A 23631-nucleotide genomic window follows, 5' to 3' on the forward strand; every position below is an offset into this window, starting at 1 on the left:
CATGCTGGCTTATGTAGTTAAATAACAGCTGGAGTGTCAAGGTTAGCCAACACTGCCTTACAGGCTGTTTGCTTGAGACTGCTAATTACCAAATCCGATGCTCACATTTATGCTACAAATGTTACTAACTGGACCCACGTTGCACTCACTGCTGTCAGGATACTAGTGTCTCCTGAGAGGCGGATTTTGTAGAGTACAGTGTTAGATGATGAACAAAATCCCCAAATGTACATAATACACTAAAAATCATCTTAAGTTAAAAAAAAGGTCATTAAAAATCTCCCAGCAAGTATGAGATCAGTAATTCCAGCCAGAATCATGAGATATAGGAGCAAGTCCTGCACCGAGGAGTTCTGGGTAGAGACAAGTAAATGACCACATTCATAACTTGCTCTCTGCAAAATAGTTCTGTGCTAGGAAACCCCCTACACTCATGTAGCATCGACAGAAGCATCTATGGACGAATCCTGCCCGTGCATCAATGTGAACTGCCTGCAGCGGGTAACTAGTCTGCACAGATAAATTGTAACAGATGGTAATTGGCATAATTATATAGCCCAAATTCCTTGGTTCCGACTGTAAATCTGTGTTATTATGCCGGTGTCACTAGCTGGTGACGTCACTAACACTTTGCGCTTTCAATTTCTGCATTGTGACGTCTCCACCAACAAAAGGATTATAGCTGGATGCCACTAACATGCCAGGTTATTCTGAGACATTCTTCCTGGGTCAATCAGGAAAAAGAGTTCCTATGTCAGTAATTAACTGGCGCAGGTCAGAGGGTCAGCAGTGATTGAGGTTAGATTTGAACCCTGCAATCCAGTGCAATTACTCATTCATGTAATTGGGACAGACTATGTGAGGGATCAGTGGAAAGGGGCAAGTCCCAGAGAGCTTTCGGCTCTAACAGAGCCGGAAGCTCTCCACTGACATCACTTGTGATGTCAGTGGGGCCGCCCCCAAACGGCAGGCGTTCTCATGGGAACACCACCCCCCCAACCCGCCCACCAAACGGGGCGAGCTGTAACTCAACATCGACAGCTCGCCCCCTTTGGTGCGAGATCCAGAGCAACGGAGTGCCCGTCGCTAGCCGGGTCTCGCACAGGCGCACGACGGAGCCGGCTCCGTCATGCACATGCACTGTGGTTCACCATCGATTCGGTTGCGAGCGCTCAGCGCTTGCGACCGGGTCTGAATCAGGCCCTCAGTCCCTACAAATGTAATAGTAAATTAAGTGGGAATTTCGGGTGCAGGGCAGTTTGTACTGGGAGGAAATGTTCAGGTTAGAGGCACGGCTTTGTACAAGTGCGAGGAGTCAAGCAGAGCCTGATGAAGACCCCTCGGGCTCAAGTCAAATTTTCCAGTCTACGATTGACACAAAATGAACACTTAATAACTGGTTACAGTAATCCAGACTCTAGTGTGACCATTAGGACCTAAATGACAATTAGGACCGGCTCTGACACAGCATGGACAACACTGTAACAGTACATTGCTGAGTCCCATAGCAAAATGTGAGATGCCGCTGTAGTCAATCATGGCCCTGCTCTGCGACTGGGCCTTTACTGCCCATGCGCCAGGCTGGCACAACCTCTGAAAAAAGGCCCCTGCAATTAGGAGTGCAGCATAGGGCCTCACGGATGAAAGGGGACCTCAAAGGGGTGGGTGAGCTGACAACACATTTGCACCCTCTGCAGTGGGGCTTATTTCGTGGCTGGGCATGAGACATTTGCTTTCTGCTCTACCCTCACTCCAGGGTGGCTGGCGACAGAGTTTCCAGGCTCCCGAGTACGCACAGGACGCCGGAGCAATGATGTAAGATGACAGAAGCCCAGGATATGAGAATAGCGCAATTTACAGGGCGAGTCTCATGGCTATAGGGTGTTGCTATGCTTTCTCCCAGACAATTTACGGTATGCTGCGTTGCGTGGTGTATAGTCATTGGCTCCTATACTAACACTATCACTTACCGTGGTAACCATGCAACTGGACGTGTAATATTGCGCTGTAGATGGATATAGGATTCTGTACGCTGACTACTAAGAGTTAAAATGTTTGTGACATGTGGCTGCACGTACCACGCAAATTTTGCAGATGTTCTTCTTAAGCTGCAGATACTCCCAAGGCTAATTAAGTCTTCAGATTCCGCGTACGCTGCCGGATATAATACATATCATAGCGAGGGAAGAAGCACAATTCAGCAGGATCAGGAGTTTGGACGATTTTAGCTGGTTTTGGGGGAACCCAAATTGGGAATCGGTCTGAAATACCGGCAGTCGGGATCTAGGTGGTCAGCATCCTGACGCCGGATCCCGAAAGGGTTAACATACCGACACTTGTTGCTCGGTATATTAACCCTCCCCCTCTCTGAATCCCTAACCCACCCTCCCTTGTGGCTGAACCTAACCTCCCCCTCCCCCTAAACCTAACCCTCCACCCTTAGTGTCTAACCCTAACCCTCCCCCTAGTGCCTAATCCTAACCCACAATAACACAAATTATTTGGCAAACCATACTAGGCAGGTTGCTTATAATTTATTATACTGTAGGTAACATAACGACTGAACTAACTTAAAGACCTAGGGGGTATATTTACTAAAGTGCAGGTTTTTAGAAGTGGAGATGTTGCCCATAGCAACCAATCGGATTCTAGCTATTATCTTCTAGAAGGTGCTATATAAATAAGTAGAATTTGATTGGTTGTTATGGAAAACATCTCCACTTCTATAAACCCGCACTTCAATAAATACACACCCAGGTATCGATCATAATGGATCCATTAATTATTAAATTCTTTATATCTGTGTATAATAATTTATTACACTCGCAAATAAAATAAACCCCCAGAGTGAACTTAGGGGCCAATGTACAGTAATATTGATTATTATCTATCCATATCGAGCTATTTTCCCCGGAATATCTGAGTAGTCTTTTACATTTGGGAAAGACTCCTCTGGGGGATTCTGACACTGTGCATGTGCACAGTGTCAGATTTGGGAGCCGGACGGAGGCTGCCGGGGAGGGACCTTATGGGGCCAAACTCCTAAAAAAAACAGCTTTTTGGAATTCGGTACTGTACATAGGGGTTAGACCGTAGTCTCCATTATTTATAATGTGGGCTACAGTCTGCAGTGCCAATTAGCCTGGGTCATTGGCACATAGCAACAAATCATGTATAAACTGCAGTTTCTGCATATATTATCATTTTCTTAAAAAAAAAAAAATGCTTGATAAATAGACCCCTGGGGGGGGGATTCAATTAGCCCTGAAGGCAGCACGCAGGCTTGAAGAGAAATCCCCGATACATAGCCTGTTTTTCCGGAAGCCGGAATCCTGTCAACACATAGGTCCGTGAACTTATCATGGATTCTATGGGGTATATTTACTAAGGTGCGGGTTTTTAGTAGGGATGTGCAGGCTCGGATAGGTTCGAGTTTGCACGTGGAGTTCGGATTTTTCCCTCCAAAAAAACGGAACTCAGAACGAGGCAAAACGTCATCTTACATGGACGAACATCATCATTCCTGGACAAAAGACCAGGAATGATGATGTTCGTCCATGTAAGATGACGTTTTGCCTCGTTCTGAGTTCCGTTTTTTGGAGGCAAAAATCCGAACTCCACGTGCAAACTCGAACCTATCCGAGCCTGCACATCCTAGTTTTTAGAAGTGGTTTTGTTGCCCATAGCAACCAATCAGATTCTACTTAACATTTATCTAGCACCTTCTAGAAGATAATAGCTAGAATCTGATTGGTTGCTATGGGCAACAAAACCACTTCTAAAAACCCGCACCTTAGTAAATATATCCCTATGTGTCAATGCCTGTTACCATGTTCATTTAACAGGTGTTAAAAAGGGGCTCGGGTTAAAAAGGGTCTGGAATTGAATAGCCCCAGGAGTTAAAGCCTGAGGCTACCATCCATTTCCACCCCCAGTTAAATTAATGGGGGTAAATGCATGTTGGAATGTTGTGGGATGGGGACGCAACTCAAAACTGAAAACTAACTTTGATCCCACTGAAACACATCAACGAAAACTCAGTTTTCATTATATCACACAAATAAAATAGTTTTTCACTGTTGTGGTAAATTTAGACTTTGAATCAGTCATTGTGGCTATTACAGATGCCCTAAACACTATCAGCAAAGTGATTGTACATTGAACATCGCTAAACAACACTGAACATAAAAGAAACACCATGTCTTGTTATAGAGGTGTCATACACAGAAGCTGATCAGTTACTTCATCCTAAACTACGTTCACACAGGGGACTGTCTGCAGGGGATGGGTATGAAGTACCACTGGACGCATCCCGTATCTGACTCCGAATCCGGACGTTGGAAGAACGGCAGTGAAGATCCCGACAGGTAAGTATTTTCTATATTCACTAACCTAATGCCCCCCCCCAACCCTCCCTTAGGGGTGCCTAACCCTAACCCCCCCCCCCGGGGGTGCCTAAACCTAGCCCCCCTCCCCTAGCCTAACACTAACCCTCCCGTGGGGGTGTCTAAACCTAAGTCCCCCCCGGGAGACCCTCCTCCCCCCGCGGCTGTCCTCCACACACAGCCCTCTCAATGTATTACTTCTTACCAAGGGCCCCATTTAAGAACGAACGTAAATACCAGCTGGATTTTTCATTTAGTATCACTGTGATACAAAGGAAAACGCCACTAGTATATTTATCAATACTTACCACTCCGGCGAGATCCAGCAAAGCCTGGCACTGCCAGTGACAGACTCAGAGCATGTGCATGACACGGGGACCTGGCAAGATGGCGAGAACCAGGGGGATATCTATAATGGGCGCAGGGCCCCTGGGTCCAGGGGGGTCCGGCACTGCATACCCTGCACCCATAATAATACTTACCTCCCTGAAGTCCCACGTCGGTGCGGGGGTCCGGCACTGTAAAACGACTGGAAAATGGCTGCAGCGGCCATTTTCCCATCATTTGCGCATGCGCAGTACAGGGTAAATGGCCGCCACGGCCATTTTCCCGGTGACCTGTGCATACATTATAGACTCTGGGCACATTCCAGTGCCCAGAGTCTATAACTCCGGCGCTGACCGCGCACAGCTCAGCGCGCTGATGGCCCTCGGACTGCACACGGGCCCCCTCCTCTATAGAAACGCTCCTGGCGAGAACGATGCTGTGACAAACAGCGATAATTTTAGATTACCGCTGTTTGTTAAATACAGAAAGGATAACGTAACCCCTTTAGCAAACACTAAAGGGGTTATGCTTCGTTAATAAATAGGGCCCTTTGTAACATATGTAAATTACAGGATCCTATAGGACGTAGCAAATGCCGCTGGATAATGAGAGTACGCCCTGTCCAGCTACATCTTCACCAAGTGTTAAAGGGGGATAAAGTGGGGAGGGGTGCACCAACCCCCCAATCCTCCTTAAGTTTGGCATAGAGTTCTGGAGATGGGTGAAACTCAGGGCCTGATTCAGAGCCGGACGTTCTTCCAAAGTGCTCGCTCTGAATCAGGGCCGTCCCTCTCCTTTTTTAGAGCGGCCACAGCTATAGCGAGCGGTCAAAATGATGGTCGCGATGGTCAAGACCATCGGGCTTGCGACGAGACCCTTGCGGTAGCGTTTCGCTGCCGCAAGCCCTGGAGTGCTTTTGGCTCTATCAGAGCCAAAATCACTCCCACTGACATCACTAGTGATGTCAGTGGGGCCGGCCCCAGACGGTAGGCGTTCCCATGGGAACGCCTCCATCTGGGCAGCCACGCCCCCAGCACGCCCACCAAAGGGGTCGTGCTGTCACTCACCATCGACAGCACGCCCCCTTTGGAGCGAGACCCATAACGACGGTTTGGCCTTCGTTATTTGGGTCTCGCGCATGCGCACGACGGAGCCGCCTCCGTCGTGCGCATGCGCACTTGGGCACCATCGACCCGCTTGCCAGCGCTCGCGAGCGGGTCTGAATCAGGCCCTCAGATCATAGTTGGGAATATTGAATTGTTCGCTTAATGCCAAAACGGGTTAAAAAAAAAAAAAAGGAAGACTTGTTACTTCAAACCCGGCTAATGACTTATTACTCTGAGAAGGAGTAGAAAAATTTGTGAGTTATTTAAAAGGGAGGGGTCAGTAACGCAAGGGGCAAGTGATGGCGCATTTATTCTGCGGGAAGGTTGTTGGGCGGGAACAATAACACATTCTCTGCAATAATTATCCATTTGGGAACAACAGAAATAATACACTGATTGGAGCCTCCAAAATATTCACATACGTATCACCTAATTCACAGCCATTATAAGTAATATATAGGTTCCGGCAGCCTCCAGGCCAAGACCCAATTTATGAATACTCTACAAATATTGTATGTACAAATGGCAGACAGAGCTTCATGATTTGTAGAGTAATGAAGATCCTACGCTCAGGACATTGATTGCAATGGAGCGGGTGGGGATACCATGCCAGGATGTGACATACCAACGGCAGTTCAGGGGTGACGCCAGGGGCATTTCTAGAGAGGAGGGGGCCTGTGTGCAGTCTCTGACACGGGCCCCCTCCTCTCCGCCCGGCGGCCGGCAGCGCACTGAGTTGTGCGCGGCCAGCGCCAGAGTTATAGACTCTGGGCACTAGAGTGTGCCTAGAGTCTATAGTGTCTGCACAGGTCACCGTGAAAATGGCCGCGGCGGCTATTTTCCCTGTACTGTGCATGCGTAAACGATGGGAAAATGGCCGCCGCAGCCATTTACCAGTCATTTTACAGCGCCGGACCCCCGCGGTGACGTGGGACTCCGGAGAGGTAAGTAATATTATGGGTGCAGGGTGTGCGGTGCGGGGCCCGCCTGGATCCAGGTGCCCATGTTCCCTACACACCCTGCACCCATTATAAATATGCCCCTGGGTGACGCAATGTGCCACTTGCCCCAGGGGGGATGTAGGTGACATCCCGGCGGTCAGAATACCGGTGCCAGAATCCCGTCAGCAGTTGGAATCCCGGTGCCAGAATCCTGACAGTATGTATTAGGGTTAAGGGGAGGGTTAGGTTTAGGGTTATTGGTTAGGTAATAGGGGGAGGGTTAGGCTGCAGGGTTAGGGTTAGGCTGCGGGGGGAGGAGGGTTAGGGTTAGGCACCTTACCTTTGGACGTCGGGATGCTGCTGTCAGCATTCTGACCCGACAGCCGCGATTTCGTACCCAACCCCCCTGGAGAGAGATGATCCATCTCTATAAGGTCTAATGTATTAAAAGTGAGTGTTTATAGGGGGAGGGGTGAAGGCGTAATTATTATTATTTTGAAAACCACTATATATTCAGTAGCTTGTGATCGCCAAGCATACTGAAACAAAAGTAAAGTCGGCCTAGCGCCTGTAAAACACCTTAGATTCACCGACTTAATCTCCCCTGTACCTTGTTTAAGTAAACTGGCTCGATATCTTCCTTCTAGAGTGCAGTTCCAACGTTCGAAGTGAAATTGATACTCGCACTCCTGGGCGCTCATGCTAATAGCCTCCATGAGGGTCTCGGCCACCCCGGGGTCTCGTCGGCACATCCTGCGTTGCTTTTTCTCAAGCTTCAGTCGGTCACAGATTTTGTAATGGGCCTTTTCTGCAGCTCCCTCCGTTTCTGAGGTCAGAGGGAGAATTGTCAATGGTTCGTTCCCTGTCAGCCTGAAAGGTGAAAACAAAGAGAAATTGAGAGGAATAAATGGACGACCAACTTTGCACAATGGGCCTGATTCAGACCCGTTCGCTATAAGCGTGCGCTCGCAAGCGGTCCGATGTTCTGCATACGCGCATGTGCACACTTCGTTCCGCGCGTGCGCAAACTACTCACTGCGATCGCATACCGCTCGCTTGCCCAGCAAAGACAGCCCAGTGAAGTGAGTGACAGGAGAGGCCGTTTGTGGGTGGTAACCCTCACAATGCTTGCGGTAAGGTAAAGCTACCTCAAGCACTGCGTTCGCATCCGATGGTGCTTGATTTACCGATGTTTTAATACACTTCATGGAGATGACGTGTTGCGGGTGGGCTACTCTGCCTGTGTGATTGGGCGTATGCTCAGACAAAGTGGCCGCTCGCTAAGACATGGTGGGCGTGCTTATGCCTTCCCGTGGCGTCACTTTGACAAATGTGCATATGCATCCAGCGAGCGTATACAGTTAGCGAATGGGTCTGAATCAGGCCCAATGTTTTGAAAAAAACAAAGACATTTCAGCATTAAAGAATAATAGATACTAGATGTTTAACCCCAGCGCTGAGCACAAATAGAAACAGGGAGACCGGCAGCGGCTGACAGACGCCTGCTACCACCTTGATACCAGAGGAAACTAAAAATGGCGAACACGGCAGCGCTTAGTCCTATTCTACAGGATCTATGCGTGTTATTAAATATTGGATGACAGAATATATATGAGACCATGAAATGTTATATATATATATATATATATATATATATATATACACACACATATATAAAGATTTAGGCCCTCATTCAGAGCCGTACGCTCTGAGCAGTGTGTTTGTTACAGCAGCCAATGAGAGTCACACAGACTCTCATTGGCTGCTGCACGGAGGGAGCCGGCTGGAGCTCACACATGAGCTCCGTCTTCCGGCTCCCTCCTCAGCGTGTGACAGAGCGGACGGCGCGGGAGCGGGGATACAGGTAAGTTTTATTTTTTTTATTTTTTTACTTGTCAAAGGTCCGGGGGCGCTACTGGGGGGGGGGTCTGCACTACTGGGGGGGTCTGCTACTGGGGGGGGGCTATACTACTGGGGGGGCCATACTACAGAGGGGCCTGCTACTGGGGGGGCTATACTACTGGGGGGGGTCTGCACTACTGGGGGGGGGTCTGCTACTGGGGGAGGCAATACTACTGGGGGGGCCATACTACAGAGGGGCCTGCTACTGGGGGGGCTATACTACTGGGGGGGGGTCTGCTACTGGGGGGGGCCATACTACTGGGGGGGATCTGCACTATTGGGGGGCCATACTACAGAGGGGCCTGCTACTGGGGGGGGGCTATACTACTGGGGGGGTCTGCACTACTGGGGGGGGGTCTGCTACTGGGCAGGGCTATACTACTGGGGGGGCCATACTACAGAGGGGCCTGCTACTGGGGGGGGCTATACTACTGAGGGGCCTGCTACTGGGGGGGGCCATACTACTGGGGGGGCCTACTACAGGGGGGGCCATACTACAGGGGGGGCCCATACTACAGGGGGGGGCTACTACTGGAGCAGCCTACTACTGGGGGGTCTGCTACTGGGGCAGCCTACTACTGGGGGAGCCATACTACTGGGGGGGCATACTACTGGGTGGCATGCTAATGGGGGGCATACTACTGGGGGGGCCTGCTAATGGGGGACATACTACTGGGGGGGCCTGCTAATGGGGGGCATACTACTGGGGAGCATTCAACTGGGGGCACTGCATAGTGGACCGTACTACTAAGGGGACTGCATAGGGGGCACCACTGCTGGGGGACATTGTGTAAGGGACACCGCTACTGTGGGCATTGTGTAAAAGGGTCACTACTGTGGGCATTGTGTAAAAGGGGCACTACTGTGTGTGTCGTAACATAAATAAGAGACACTACTTTATGGTGTAATGTGAATCAGGCCCTATGTGCGGTGTAATGCTAATAAGATTGTGCACTGTGACTCCTAGGGCCGTAGCCCACTTTGTAAACAAGTACTGTGACTCTGCTGGCCGTACCCCACTGGGTGGGTGCACTACTTTTCATTTCTGCCACTGCTGTGTGGCAATGTGTCATAGATGTGCTTTATACTGTGGTGTCTGTGTCGTTGTGCCGCTGCTTTGTCGCTTAGTAACCAGTCAGCTCACTGCAACCTTTGGCCAATAATGTTGAAAACAATATTATAAGCTGTGATATGGTCTAAATTGACTGGAAATTAATGTTATTGAGGTTAATAATACTCTAGGAAGAAAAAAAAGACCAATTTATGTGATTTTAGCTTTTTTTGTCAATTTTTGTAAAAAAATCCAAATCCAAATCCAAATCCAAAGCCAGTCACCGCAGTTTGGCAAATCCAAATCCAAATCCTAAGCCGGACGACGAATTAGAACTAGAGATGAGCGGTTCGGATTCTGTGGAATCCGAACCGCTCCGAACATTGGGGATCCGAGTCCACCCGAACCCTGTTCGGGTGTTCACCGCCTGACTCGGATCCCCGTTCGGGGCCGAACGGCGGCCGCCTGATGTCGGATTCTCACTAGAGAATCCGACATCAGGTCTCCTCGCGTGTAGGGCAGAGCGCAGTGATAGCGCTCTGCCCTACACAGACACAGACACACAGCCGCCAGCGGCAGCTGTGTGTTTGTTACAGCAGCCAATGAGAGTCACACAGACTCTCATTGGCTGCTGCACGGAGGGAGCCGGCTGGAGCTCACACATGAGCTCCGTCTTCCGGCTCCCTCCTCAGCGTGTGACAGAGCGGACGGCGCGGGAGCGGGGGAATCAGGTAAGTTTTATTTTTTTTATTTTTTTACTTGTCAAAGGTCCGGGGGCGCTACTGGGGGGGGGGGTCTGCACTACTGGGGGGGTCTGCTACTGGGGGGGGGCTATACTACTGGGGGGGCCATACTACAGAGGGGCCTGCTACTGGGGGGGCTATACTACTGGGGGGGGGTCTGCACTACTGGGGGGGGTCTGCTACTGGGGGAGGCAATACTACTGGGGGGGGCCATACTACAGAGGGGCCTGCTACTGGGGGGGGGCTATACTACTGGGGGGGGGTCTGCTACTGGGGGGGCCATACTACTGGGGGGGGATCTGCACTATTGGGGGGCCATACTACAGAGGGGCCTGCTACTGGGGGGGGGCTATACTACTGGGGGGGTCTGCACTACTGGGGGGGGTCTGCTACTGGGCAGGGCTATACTACTGGGGGGGCCATACTACAGAGGGGCCTGCTACTGGGGGGGGCTATACTACTGGGGGGGGGTCTGCTACTGGGGGGGCCATACTACTGAGGGGCCTGCTACTGGGGGGGGCCATACTACTGGGGGGGCCTACTACAGGGGGGGCCATACTACAGGGGGGGGCCCATACTACAGGGGGGGCTACTACTGGAGCAGCCTACTACTGGGGGGGCCTGCTACTGGGGCAGCCTACTACTGGGGGAGCCATACTACTGGGGGGGCATACTACTGGGTGGCATGCTAATGGGGGGCATACTACTGGGGGGGCCTGCTAATGGGGGACATACTACTGGGGGGGCCTGCTAATGGGGGGCATACTACTGGGGAGCATTCAACTGGGGGCACTGCATAGTGGACCGTACTACTAAGGGGACTGCATAGGGGGCACCACTGCTGGGGGACATTGTGTAAGGGACACCGCTACTGTGGGCATTGTGTAAAAGGGTCACTACTGTGGGCATTGTGTAAAAGGGGCACTACTGTGTGTCGTAACATAAATAAGAGATACTACTTTATGGTGTAATGTGAATCAGGCCCTATGTGCGGTGTAATGCTAATAAGATTGTGCACTGTGACTCCTAGGGCCGTAGCCCACTTTGTAAACAAGTACTGTGACTCTGCTGGCCGTACCCCACTGGGTGGGTGCACTACTTTTCATTTCTGCCACTGCTGTGTGGCAATGTGTCATAGATGTGCTTTATACTGTGGTGTCTGTGTCGTTGTGCCGCTGCTTTGTCGCTTAGTAACCAGTCAGCTCACTGCAACCTTTGGCCAATAATGTTGAAAACAATATTATAAGCTGTGATATGGTCTAAATTGACTGGAAATTAATGTTATTGAGGTTAATAATACTCTAGGAAGAAAAAAAAGACCAATTTATGTGATTTTAGCTTTTTTTGTCAATTTTTGTAAAAAAATCCAAATCCAAATCCAAATCCAAAGCCAGTCACCGCAGTTTGGCAAATCCAAATCCAAATCCTAAGCCGGACGACGAATTAGAACTAGAGATGAGCGGTTCGGATTCTGTGGAATCCGAACCGCTCCGAACATTGGGGATCCGAGTCCACCCGAACCCTGTTCGGGTGTTCACCGCCTGACTCGGATCCCCGTTCGGGGCCGAACGGCGGCCGCCTGATGTCGGATTCTCACTAGAGAATCCGACATCAGGTCTCCTCGCGTGTAGGGCAGAGCGCAGTGATAGCGCTCTGCCCTACACAGACACAGACACACAGCCGCCAGCGGCAGCTGTGTGTTTGTTACAGCAGCCAATGAGAGTCACACAGACTCTCATTGGCTGCTGCACGGAGGGAGCCGGCTGGAGCTCACACATGAGCTCCGTCTTCCGGCTCCCTCCTCAGCGTGTGACAGAGCGGACGGCGCGGGAGCGGGGAATCAGGTAAGTTTTATTTTTTTTATTTTTTTACTTGTCAAAGGTCCGGGGGCGCTACTGGGGGGGGGGGTCTGCACTACTGGGGGGGTCTGCTACTGGGGGGGGGGCTATACTACTGGGGGGGCCATACTACAGAGGGGCCTGCTACTGGGGGGGCTATACTACTGGGGGGGGGGTCTGCACTACTGGGGGGGGTCTGCTACTGGGGGAGGCAATACTACTGGGGGGGGCCATACTACAGAGGGGCCTGCTACTGGGGGGGGCTATACTACTGGGGGGGGGTCTGCTACTGGGGGGGCCATACTACTGGGGGGGATCTGCACTATTGGGGGGCCATACTACAGAGGGGCCTGCTACTGGGGGGGGGCTATACTACTGGGGGGGTCTGCACTACTGGGGGGGGTCTGCTACTGGGCAGGGCTATACTACTGGGGGGGCCATACTACAGAGGGGCCTGCTACTGGGGGGGGCTATACTACTGGGGGGGGGTCTGCTACTGGGGGGGCCATACTACTGAGGGGCCTGCTACTGGGGGGGGCCATACTACTGGGGGGGCCTACTACAGGGGGGGCCATACTACAGGGGGGGCCCATACTACAGGGGGGGCTACTACTGGAGCAGCCTACTACTGGGGGGGCCTGCTACTGGGGCAGCCTACTACTGGGGGGAGCCATACTACTGGGGGGGCATACTACTGGGTGGCATGCTAATGGGGGGCATACTACTGGGGGGGCCTGCTAATGGGGGACATACTACTGGGGGGGCCTGCTAATGGGGGGCATACTACTGGGGAGCATTCAACTGGGGGCACTGCATAGTGGACCGTACTACTAAGGGGACTGCATAGGGGGCACCACTGCTGGGGGACATTGTGTAAGGGACACCGCTACTGTGGGCATTGTGTAAAAGGGTCACTACTGTGGGCATTGTGTAAAAGGGGCACTACTGTGTGTCGTAACATAAATAAGAGATACTACTTTATGGTGTAATGTGAATCAGGCCCTATGTGCGGTGTAATGCTAATAAGATTGTGCACTGTGACTCCTAGGGCCGTAGCCCACTTTGTAAACAAGTACTGTGACTCTGCTGGCCGTACCCCACTGGGTGGGTGCACTACTTTTCATTTCTGCCACTGCTGTGTGGCAATGTGTCATAGATGTGCTTTATACTGTGGTGTCTGTGTCGTTGTGCCGCTGCTTTGTCGCTTAGTAACCAGTCAGCTCACTGCAACCTTTGGCCAATAATGTTGAAAACAATATTATAAGCTGTGATATGGTCTAAATTGACTGGAAATTAATGTTATTGAGGTTAATAATACTCTAGGAAGAAAAAAAAGACCAATTTATGTGATTTTAGCTTTTTTTGTCAATTTTTGTAAAAAAATCCAAATCCAAATCCAAATCCAAAGCCAGTCACCGCAGTTTGGCAAATCCAAATCCAAATCCAAAGCCGGACGACGAATTAGAACTAGAGATGAGCGGTTCGGATTCTGTGGAATCCGAACCGCTCCGAACATTGGGGATCCGAGTCCACCCGAACCCTGTTCGGGTGTTCACCGCCTGACTCGGATCCCCGTTCGGGGCCGAACGGCGGCCGCCTGATGTCGGATTCTCACTAGAGAATCCGACATCAGGTCTCCTCGCGTGTAGGGCAGAGCGCAGTGATAGCGCTCTGCCCTACACAGACACAGACACACAGCCGCCAGCGGCAGCTGTGTGTTTGTTACAGCAGCCAATGAGAGTCACACAGACTCTCATTGGCTGCTGCACGGAGGGAGCCGGCTGGAGCTCACACATGAGCTCCGTCTTCCGGCTCCCTCCTCAGCGTGTGACAGAGCGGACGGCGCGGGAGCGGGGATACAGGTAAGTTTTATTTTTTTTATTTTTTTACTTGTCAAAGGTCCGGGGGTGCTACTGGGGGGGGGGTCTGCACTACTGGGGGGGTCTGCTACTGGGGGGGGCTATACTACTGGGGGGGCCATACTACAGAGGGGCCTGCTACTGGGGGGGCTATACTACTGGGGGTGGGTCTGCACTACTGGGGGGGGGTCTGCTACTGGGGGAGGCAATACTACTGGGGGGGCCATACTACAGAGGGGCCTGCTACTGGGGGGGGCTATACTACTGGGGGGGGGCTGCTACTGGGGGGGCCATACTACTGGGGGGGATCTGCACTATTGGGGGGCCATACTACAGAGGGGCCTGCTACTGGGGGGGGGGGGCTATACTACTGGGGGGGTCTGCACTACTGGGGGGGGGTCTGCTACTGGGCAGGGCTATACTACTGGGGGGGCCATACTACAGAGGGGCCTGCTACTGGGGGGGGCTATACTACTGGGGGGGGTCTGCTACTGGGGGGGCCATACTACTGAGGGGCCTGCTACTGGGGGGGCCATACTACTGGGGGGGCCTACTACAGGGGGGGCCATACTACAGGGGGGGCCCATACTACAGGGGGGGCTACTACTGGAGCAGCCTACTACTGGGGGGGGCCTGCTACTGGGGCAGCCTACTACTGGGGGAGCCATACTACTGGGGGGGCATACTACTGGGTGGCATGCTAATGGGGGGCATACTACTGGGGGGGCCTGCTAATGGGGGACATACTACTGGGGGGGCCTGCTAATGGGGGGCATACTACTGGGGAGCATTCAACTGGGGGCACTGCATAGTGGACCGTACTACTAAGGGGACTGCATAGGGGGCACCACTGCTGGGGGACATTGTGTAAGGGACACCGCTACTGTGGGCATTGTGTAAAAGGGTCACTACTGTGGGCATTGTGTAAAAGGGGCACTACTGTGTGTCGTAACATAAATAAGAGACACTACTTTATGGTGTAATGTGAATCAGGCCCTATGTGCGGTGTAATGCTAATAAGATTGTGCACTGTGACTCCTAGGGCCGTAGCCCACTTTGTAAACAAGTACTGTGACTCTGCTGGCCGTACCCCACTGGGTGGGTGCACTACTTTTCATTTCTGCCACTGCTGTGTGGCAATGTGTCATAGATGTGCTTTATACTGTGGTGTCTGTGTCGTTGTGCCGCTGCTTTGTCGCTTAGTAACCAGTCAGCTCACTGCAACCTTTGGCCAATAATGTTGAAAACAATATTATAAGCTGTGATATGGTCTAAATTGACTGGAAATTAATGTTATTGAGGTTAATAATACTCTAGGAAGAAAAAAAAGACCAATTTATGTGATTTTAGCTTTTTTTGTCAATTTTTGTAAAAAAATCCAAATCCAAATCCAAATCCAAAGCCAGTCACCGCAGTTTGGCAAATCCAAATCCAAATCCAAAGCCGGACGACGAATTAGAACTAGAGATGAGCGGTTCGGATTCTGTGGAATCCGAACCGCTCCGAACATTGGGGATCCGAGTCCACCCGAACCCTGTTCGGGTGTTCACCGCCTGACTCGGATCCCCGTTCGGGGCCGAACGGCGGCCGCCTGATGTCGGATTCTCACTAGAGAATCCGACATCAGGTCTCCTCGCGTGTAGGGCAGAGCGCAGTGATAGCGCTCTGCCCTACACAGACACAGACACACAGCCGCCAGCGGCAGCTGTGTGTTTGTTACAGCAGCCAATGAGAGTCACACAGACTCTCATTGGCTGCTGCACGGAGGGAGCCGGCTGGAGCTCACACATGAGCTCCGTCTTCCGGCTCCCTCCTCAGCGTGTGACAGAGCGGACGGCGCGGGAGCGGGGATACAGGTAAGTTTTATTTTTTTTATTTTTTTACTTGTCAAAGGTCCGGGGGCGCTACTGGGGGGGGGTCTGCACTACTGGGGGGGTCTGCTACTGGGGGGGGGCTATACTACTGGGGGGGCCATACTACAGAGGGGCCTGCTACTGGGGGGGCTATACTACTGGGGGGGGGTCTGCACTACTGGGGGGGGGTCTGCTACTGGGGGAGGCAATACTACTGGGGGGGCCATACTACAGAGGGGCCTGCTACTGGGGGGGGCTATACTACTGGGGGGGGTCTGCTACTGGGGGGGCCATACTACTGGGGGGGATCTGCACTATTGGGGGGCCATACTACAGAGGGGCCTGCTACTGGGGGGGGGCTATACTACTGGGGGGGTCTGCACTACTGGGGGGGGTCTGCTACTGGGCAGGGCTATACTACTGGGGGGGCCATACTACAGAGGGGCCTGCTACTGGGGGGGGCTATACTACTGGGGGGGGTCTGCTACTGGGGGGGCCATACTACTGAGGGGCCTGCTACTGGGGGGGGCCATACTACTGGGGGGGCCTACTACAGGGGGGGCCATACTACAGGGGGGGGCCCATACTACAGGGGGGGCTACTACTGGAGCAGCCTACTACTGGGGGGGCCTGCTACTGGGGCAGCCTACTACTGGGGGAGCCATACTACTGGGGGGGCATACTACTGGGTGGCATGCTAATGGGGGGCATACTACTGGGGGGGCCTGCTAATGGGGGACATACTACTGGGGGGGCCTGCTAATGGGGGGCATACTACTGGGGAGCATTCAACTGGGGGCACTGCATAGTGGACCGTACTACTAAGGGGACTGCATAGGGGGCACCACTGCTGGGGGACATTGTGTAAGGGACACCGCTACTGTGGGCATTGTGTAAAAGGGTCACTACTGTGGGCATTGTGTAAAAGGGGCACTACTGTGTGTCGTAACATAAATAAGAGACACTACTTTATGGTGTAATGTGAATCAGGCCCTATGTGCGGTGTAATGCTAATAAGATTGTGCACTGTGACTCCTAGGGCCGTAGCCCACTTTGTAAACAAGTACTGTGACTCTGCTGGCCGTACCCCACTGGGTGGGTGCACTACTTTTCATTTCTGCCACTGCTGTGTGGCAATGTGTCATAGATGTGCTTTATACTGTGGTGTCTGTGTCGTTGTGCCGCTGCTTTGTCGCTTAGTAACCAGTCAGCTCACTGCAACCTTTGGCCAATAATGTTGAAAACAATATTATAAGCTGTGATATGGTCTAAATTGACTGGAAATTAATGTTATTGAGGTTAATAATACTCTAGGAAGAAAAAAAAGACCAATTTATGTGATTTTAGCTTTTTTTGTCAATTTTTGTAAAAAAATCCAAATCCAAATCCAAATCCAAATCCAAAGCCAGTCACCGCAGTTTGGCAAATCCAAATCCAAATCCAAAGCCGGACGACGAATTAGAACCAAATCCAAATCCAAATCCGGCAAAAATGGTCCGGCGCACATCCCTAATTAGAACCAAATCCAAATCCAAATCCGGCAAAAATGGTCCGGCGCACATCCCTAGTTTGCACCTGTCGCCTACAATGTGTGGGCCGGGCCGGTCTGCAGTACTTCAGGTTACTTACTATGGGCCAGTGACGTTATTATGCTCGAGTAATATTCCCAATATTCATACTGTACCGGTTACTAGTGAATCGAGACAGAAAAAGTCCCGTAAATATTATCCCTAAATACAAAACAGCTACTTACACTGCGCGTGGGGCAGGTCAAATTCAAGAAGATATACTGTGTATTTAACTCTAAAAAAAAATTATTTAAAGTTATATCAATTATCATACTTTATCTATACAGCATCAACCAACGATGCAAGTCACTCACAGAAATTAGGTTAATTTATTTTTTTGGACTTAACACGTATTCCCCCAACTATGATCATCAGTTACCAGCCTAGGCTTCAACCTAAGGCTCAGTGGGACTTGAATTACAATAAAACTTTTTTTTATATGTGTGTTTTTGGATATACAGAGGCCCTGATTCAGAGCCGCTCGCTCTGAATCAGGGCCGGGCATTTTTTTTTTTTAGAACGGCCTCTTGCCCGCTCGCATAGCTGTGCGTGACCACCGACAGCTATAGCGAGCAGCCATGATGATGGTCAAGACCATCGCGACCATCGGACTTGCGACTTGTGGTAGGGTCTCATGGCCGCAAGCCCGAGAGAGATTTTGGCTCTAACAGAGCCGGAACCTTTCCACTGACATCACTCGTGATATCAGTGGGACCGCCCCCAAACGGCAGGCGTTCTCATGGGAACGCCTCCGTTTGGGCAGCCACCCCCCCCGACCTGCCCACCAAAGGGGGCGAGCTGTCACTCAACATCGACAGCACGCCCCCTTTGGTGCGAGACCCGGAGCGACGGATGGCCCGTCGCTATCCGGGTCTCGCGCATGCGCACAACGGAGCCGGCTCTGTCGTGCGCATGCGCTCTGGTCCACCATCGACCCGGTTGCGAGCTCTCAGCACTTGCGACCGGGTCTGAATCAGGTCCAGAGTGGGGAAGGGGAAGGGTCTCATTTCGTATTACTCAGGCCCTGACTGTGAGGGGTAAATTTGCTAAAGTGAGAGTTTTTAGAAGAGAGTTTTAAAAGTGATGTTGCCTATAGCAACCAATCAGATTCTTGCTATTATCTTCTAGAAGGTGCTAGTTAAATGTTAAGTAGAATCTGATTGGTTGCTATGGGCAACATTACTTTTAAAACCCTCTTCTAAAAACTCTCACTTTAGTAAATTTACCCCTGAGAGGCCATGTGGTTCCATGTTCGCTCCCCCTGCAGTCCAGGATAAACCCACCCATGATTGTAAACAGCTGCAGATACATAAATTATTTATAGTCAAAACCGCAGTCACTCAGCCTGCTGGTGGTGAGTTACTCTCAGTCCTTGGGAGTCCCACCATCATCTGGTAGATGGGGAAAAAGTGCTCCGTTCCAAAACAATTTTAAAATAATGATGTATTCTAATGCAATAAACCCACACATTCAACACAGAAACAACGGAAACTGAAGATCATACTTCGGAGAACTTGCATTTTATTTTATTTTTTTCTCCAAATACGAGGACACAGGGCCTGATTCAGAGCCGAACGCTATTTGCGAACGGTCGTTCAGAAAAAGGGGCCGGCTATTTAAATTGAGCGCTCGCTCTTTGCGGTCTGTTGACGCCTCTGTCTGAGCGAGCGAACGAAACATGCGCTCGCTATTTTGTAAAGACGCCCCCTGGCCGTTTGCATCCTACATCATCTCCGCTATTTATTAGATTAATCGAGTACATGGAAAGGCGTCTGAACTGCTCGCAGTGCTTGTGGTTGGATTTTCCTACCGCAATCATGCGAACAGTTCAGGCTAAGAAACAACCAAGTGATGTGGCCGATGACGCTGCTTTGTTAATTATGCACACCCTTAAAACGCCCGTTTTGACCGTTTGGCACGCCTGCGTTCGGCTCTCCACTCCCCGTTTTCAAGCACCTTCCCCTGTTACCACCCACAAACGCCTCATTCTGTCACTCAAATTAGCAGGCACTCGCTATTTTGCGAGTGCACAAATTCCGACCGCAATGACTGGTTGAGCATTACGACCCATACGCATGCGCAGATGTGCGAACATCGCTCGGAGCGAACGAGCGGCCGCTTACGAGCGGCTCTGAATCAGGCCCACAGTTCATTGCGTTTTATCATCAAGTATCACATGAGAAAACACAACGTTTTCTAAGCAGCTCCGCCGGGAACCACAGACTATCCCATTGTCAAGCTGCTAATTAAGGGAACAATTTTATTATTATAAAATTTGTCTGCAGTCATATTACACCGATAGCCGGTCACTAGCCGGCAGGATTGGATAGCTGAACAAGGCTTCACTGCTGACTGAGCTGAGGTCACCTCGCTGACCCCCCCATTGCTTGGCCGGTGTAATATTCCATCTATTTCTGATGTAGCCGTACTGGAGACTTGTTCCGTCCGCACACAGGCCCTCTGTATCCCTGGCATACTGACAATCGGGCATTTCTCAAATTGGCATCCGCTCAACCATCTTGGAAACAGCGGCGAGCCTGTGTCACTGTATCGGAGCTTACAAATCCAGCACACCAGGTAGAAATATGACATAAAATAACCCCTAATGATTACAATGAAAGATATCGCAATGCAGAGGATTTTGTAATCTGTTGTAAATTCAACTTTTTCGGGGAAGAACCTCTGATGATAAAGAATCTCCTGGAACTAAGCCCGTAATTGCTGGTCCTATATTTCATGTCCTTCTGTCATGACACTTTAAATCAAAGTATTCCATCTTATCAGCTGTTAGCAGGGTATTAGGTGTATAGGGGGATCGTTTCCAAAAATCTGTCTCCCTGCTCGGCCCCAGTATGATGGCGTACCGCGGGGCTGATGAGGCCCGGAGAAGCTTCCTCGCTTTCATATACATCCAGAAACTGTCACGTGTCTGATAAATACTGTGGGAAGCAGCCTTATCGGACTCTCTGCTGTGTTATACAGGGAGATCTATCTCAGGACTGGAAGGGAAGTAATAAACAAATTAGAAATATTTGAATGTTTTATTAATGTAGATACCAAATTGGAAATTGCTGTAAATGTGATTTTGCTATAAATTATATGCCAATTTTACAATACTGTGGAACTCGCTGGAACAGCGGCAAGTGTAAGTTTAAATTAAGTCTTTATTATGTCTTTTTTATTTATTATGTTACTGTGATGTCATGACAGGACTGTTTAGTATGCTACAGTATGTATATATATATATATATATATATATATATATTGTGATAGGATCATTGGTAAAGTGGTCCGTGGCAGGTACATTTGTCCCAGATTCCTGTCTTATGTGTTTTAAACCCCCAGGAGAAAGTCTGCAGTGTAGCAGGCTTGAGTCTCGGCTTTTTGAAAAGCCGGTTTGGGACCTGGGGGTTGTGGGTGAGAGGAGAGGGAGGGCTCCACCCACGGCCACTCCAGGTTTTGGTTCTCGCAGCCTGGTAACAGGCTTGTTAGGGTTTCCACCTGAGAGTGGCCAATATAAGCCTAGTGTGTTGAGGGCTGATTGTCTCACCTGGGAGAGCAGACAGGGAGTTTGCTCAGAGACGCTTGAAAACCTAACTGTAAGTGTTGTGCTGTGCCCTTGTTGCTGGTGAGGGCATTAGGCCCTGCCAGGTTCTGGTAGTGAGGGAACTACCTGTGAAGTTAGTGCCCCGACAGGGCTAGGATTTTTGTTTATGTTTTCTTTATGTTGTTTCTGACATTGTACAATAAAGACTGGCGCTGACCAGCTTGTACTTGCATCCAGTCTGGCGTACTGTTTCCCAGCTGCTGTGTGTGAAAGGAAGGAGTCCTCTACCCAGGAGACGGACCCCCTAACCTAACTGTGTCACAATATATATATATATATATATACATATCATACAAGCTCTGTCTGCACTCACCTCGTAGCATATGATATGATGTACAGTATATCATACACGCTCTGCACTCACCTCATAGCATATGATATACAGTATATCATACACGCTGTGTACTCACCTCATAGCATATGATATACAGTATATCATACATGCTCTGCACTCACCTCATAGCATATGATATACAGTATATCATACATGCTCTGCACTCACCTCATAGCATATGATATACAGTATATCATACACGCTGTGCACTCACCTCATAGCATATGATATACAGTAAATCATACACGCTCTGCACTCACCTCATAGCATATGATATACAGTATATCATACTTAAGCTTCACAATACCAATATTTTCAGCATTGTGAAGAGGGGCGGAGCCACGATGACACGATCGCGTGGCTCTGCCCTCGGCTCCGCCCCTATAACCGCATCATAGCCCGGCCACGCCCCCCGCTGTGCACAGACATTCAGCTCCCTCCCGGAAGGAGGGAACTGAATGTCGGCATGTATGGGTTATGCTGGTATTGCGTATTAAGGTTCAAAATAAACACAGATGGTGCGATATTTGCGCCTCTTTTCACTATGTGCGCTCCCGTTTTTCGCCCTATCCTACTACAAAAGGTGCAAAAACGCATTTTGTGTGAAAACTGCACACGGTAAAACCAGTGGAAAGTGCGGCACATTTTGGGGAATTCTGTCCGTACCCCATAATAAGCCTAACTGACATAGGAAATCAATGTAGAAGAGTATTAGTGGACATAATCAGGGCCGCCAGGGGGGGGCGGGGGAGCGGGTACTAATTACCCGGGCCCGGGCTTCCTTGAGGGGCCTGGCGGGGGCTGGGTCCGGCACTGCTCCCCCCCCCTCTTACATCACAGCAGCCCAGCACACGCTGCTATGTGCTGGGCTGCACTGGGTGACTGTTCCGGAGCCGTCTCCTATGCCTATGTGGGGAGGGATCATGCTGATCGCGCCCCCCATTGGCTGTGTGCCGGGCTGAGGGGCACACAGCGCCCTGCTTCGCGCCGCTGCAAAAATTATTATATATTTTTAAGAGGGTGTGACCACGCCTACTGCGATTAGACCACGCCCCCTGTCACCTGGGCCCGACGCGGCTGTCGGCGGCCCTGGACATAATAAAAGTATTTTGGGTTCTTAAATTCTGTCCAATGGCCATTATAAGCATATTTGTGTAAGTGTGTAATGGATATAAAGCAATGTTACTTAGAGAAGATACAGTAACGCTGGCCATACACCTGCACGATTTCAGGGGCGATTGCTCGATTTTCGACAAGTCCTTAGGATGGATCCTGCGAAAATCGTGTCTTTTTGGAGTAAGATAAGATCCGATGCGCGTTCCCGCAGCTCCTAGAAACGGATCGTACGTTCAGATGTGCAGCCCATATGTCCCATCGTATCGTGTGCAGATCGTACCGTTTATTTTGTGCATGCGATGCATCGTGCGTCCATTATCATTTCAATGCCAGGGAGCTCCGGGGAGTCGCATGGTGAATCTGATCTGATGCTGGTCGCGCAGGTGCATGGCCATTCTAAGTGCTTCAGTTAAATTGGGGGTACATAAAAATGGGTGCAAGTATATTTTTGGGTCTATAAAGTGAAATTTTAAAAAAGTTAAAAATACTCCTGCTGCAGGCACCCTAAAACCACCTGTCCCATCCATATAGCACCCCAAAATACCTGTCCCAGTACATCATACCCATTTCCCAACACGTTTTACATTTTGACCCCAAAAATGACGTCAATATTAAGGGGAATTAAGTTAAATAAAAAAATATTTTTGGCTAATTAGTCAGGGGGGGGGATTGAAAGGGCTCTGAACCAAGGGCCTGAATCAGACCCGTTCGCTAAGATGAGTTCGCACGTAGCCAGCCGATTGTTTGCAAACTGCGCATGCGTACACATCGCAATGCGCATGTACGAATTAGAGTGAGCGATTGGGAAGCGTTCGCTCGCTGCGTATAGACAGTGAATGAGTGACAGGAAAGGCCGTTTGTGGGTGGTAACAGGGGCTGGCCGCTAGAAACGAGGGAGTGGAGATGCAAACGCCGGCGTGCCTGAGCATCTTAATGCAGTTTCAGAGGCGTGCATAATTAAGACGCAGCGTCATAATACACGTCACTTGGTTGTATTTCAC

The 23631-nt window shown here is 50.5% G+C and overlaps 1 protein-coding gene across 1 annotated transcript in view; it reads right to left on the reverse strand.

Moving 5' to 3' along the window:
- WNT9A (Wnt family member 9A) overlaps nucleotides 1-23631 on the reverse strand; it is a 193158-nt gene that overhangs the window by 34959 nt on the left and 134568 nt on the right. Inside the window, exon 3 of the mRNA XM_088457286.1 lies at nucleotides 7370-7629. Within this exon, the coding sequence (XP_088313412.1) occupies nucleotides 7370-7629 (260 nt within the window). The remainder of the gene's footprint in view (nucleotides 1-7369; nucleotides 7630-23631) is intronic.

Source organism: Taudactylus pleione, unplaced genomic scaffold (assembly GCF_031769625.1).
Source record: "Taudactylus pleione unplaced genomic scaffold, aTauple2 ptg000752l, whole genome shotgun sequence".
In the NCBI taxonomy this organism is placed as follows: Eukaryota; Metazoa; Chordata; class Amphibia; order Anura; family Myobatrachidae; genus Taudactylus; species Taudactylus pleione.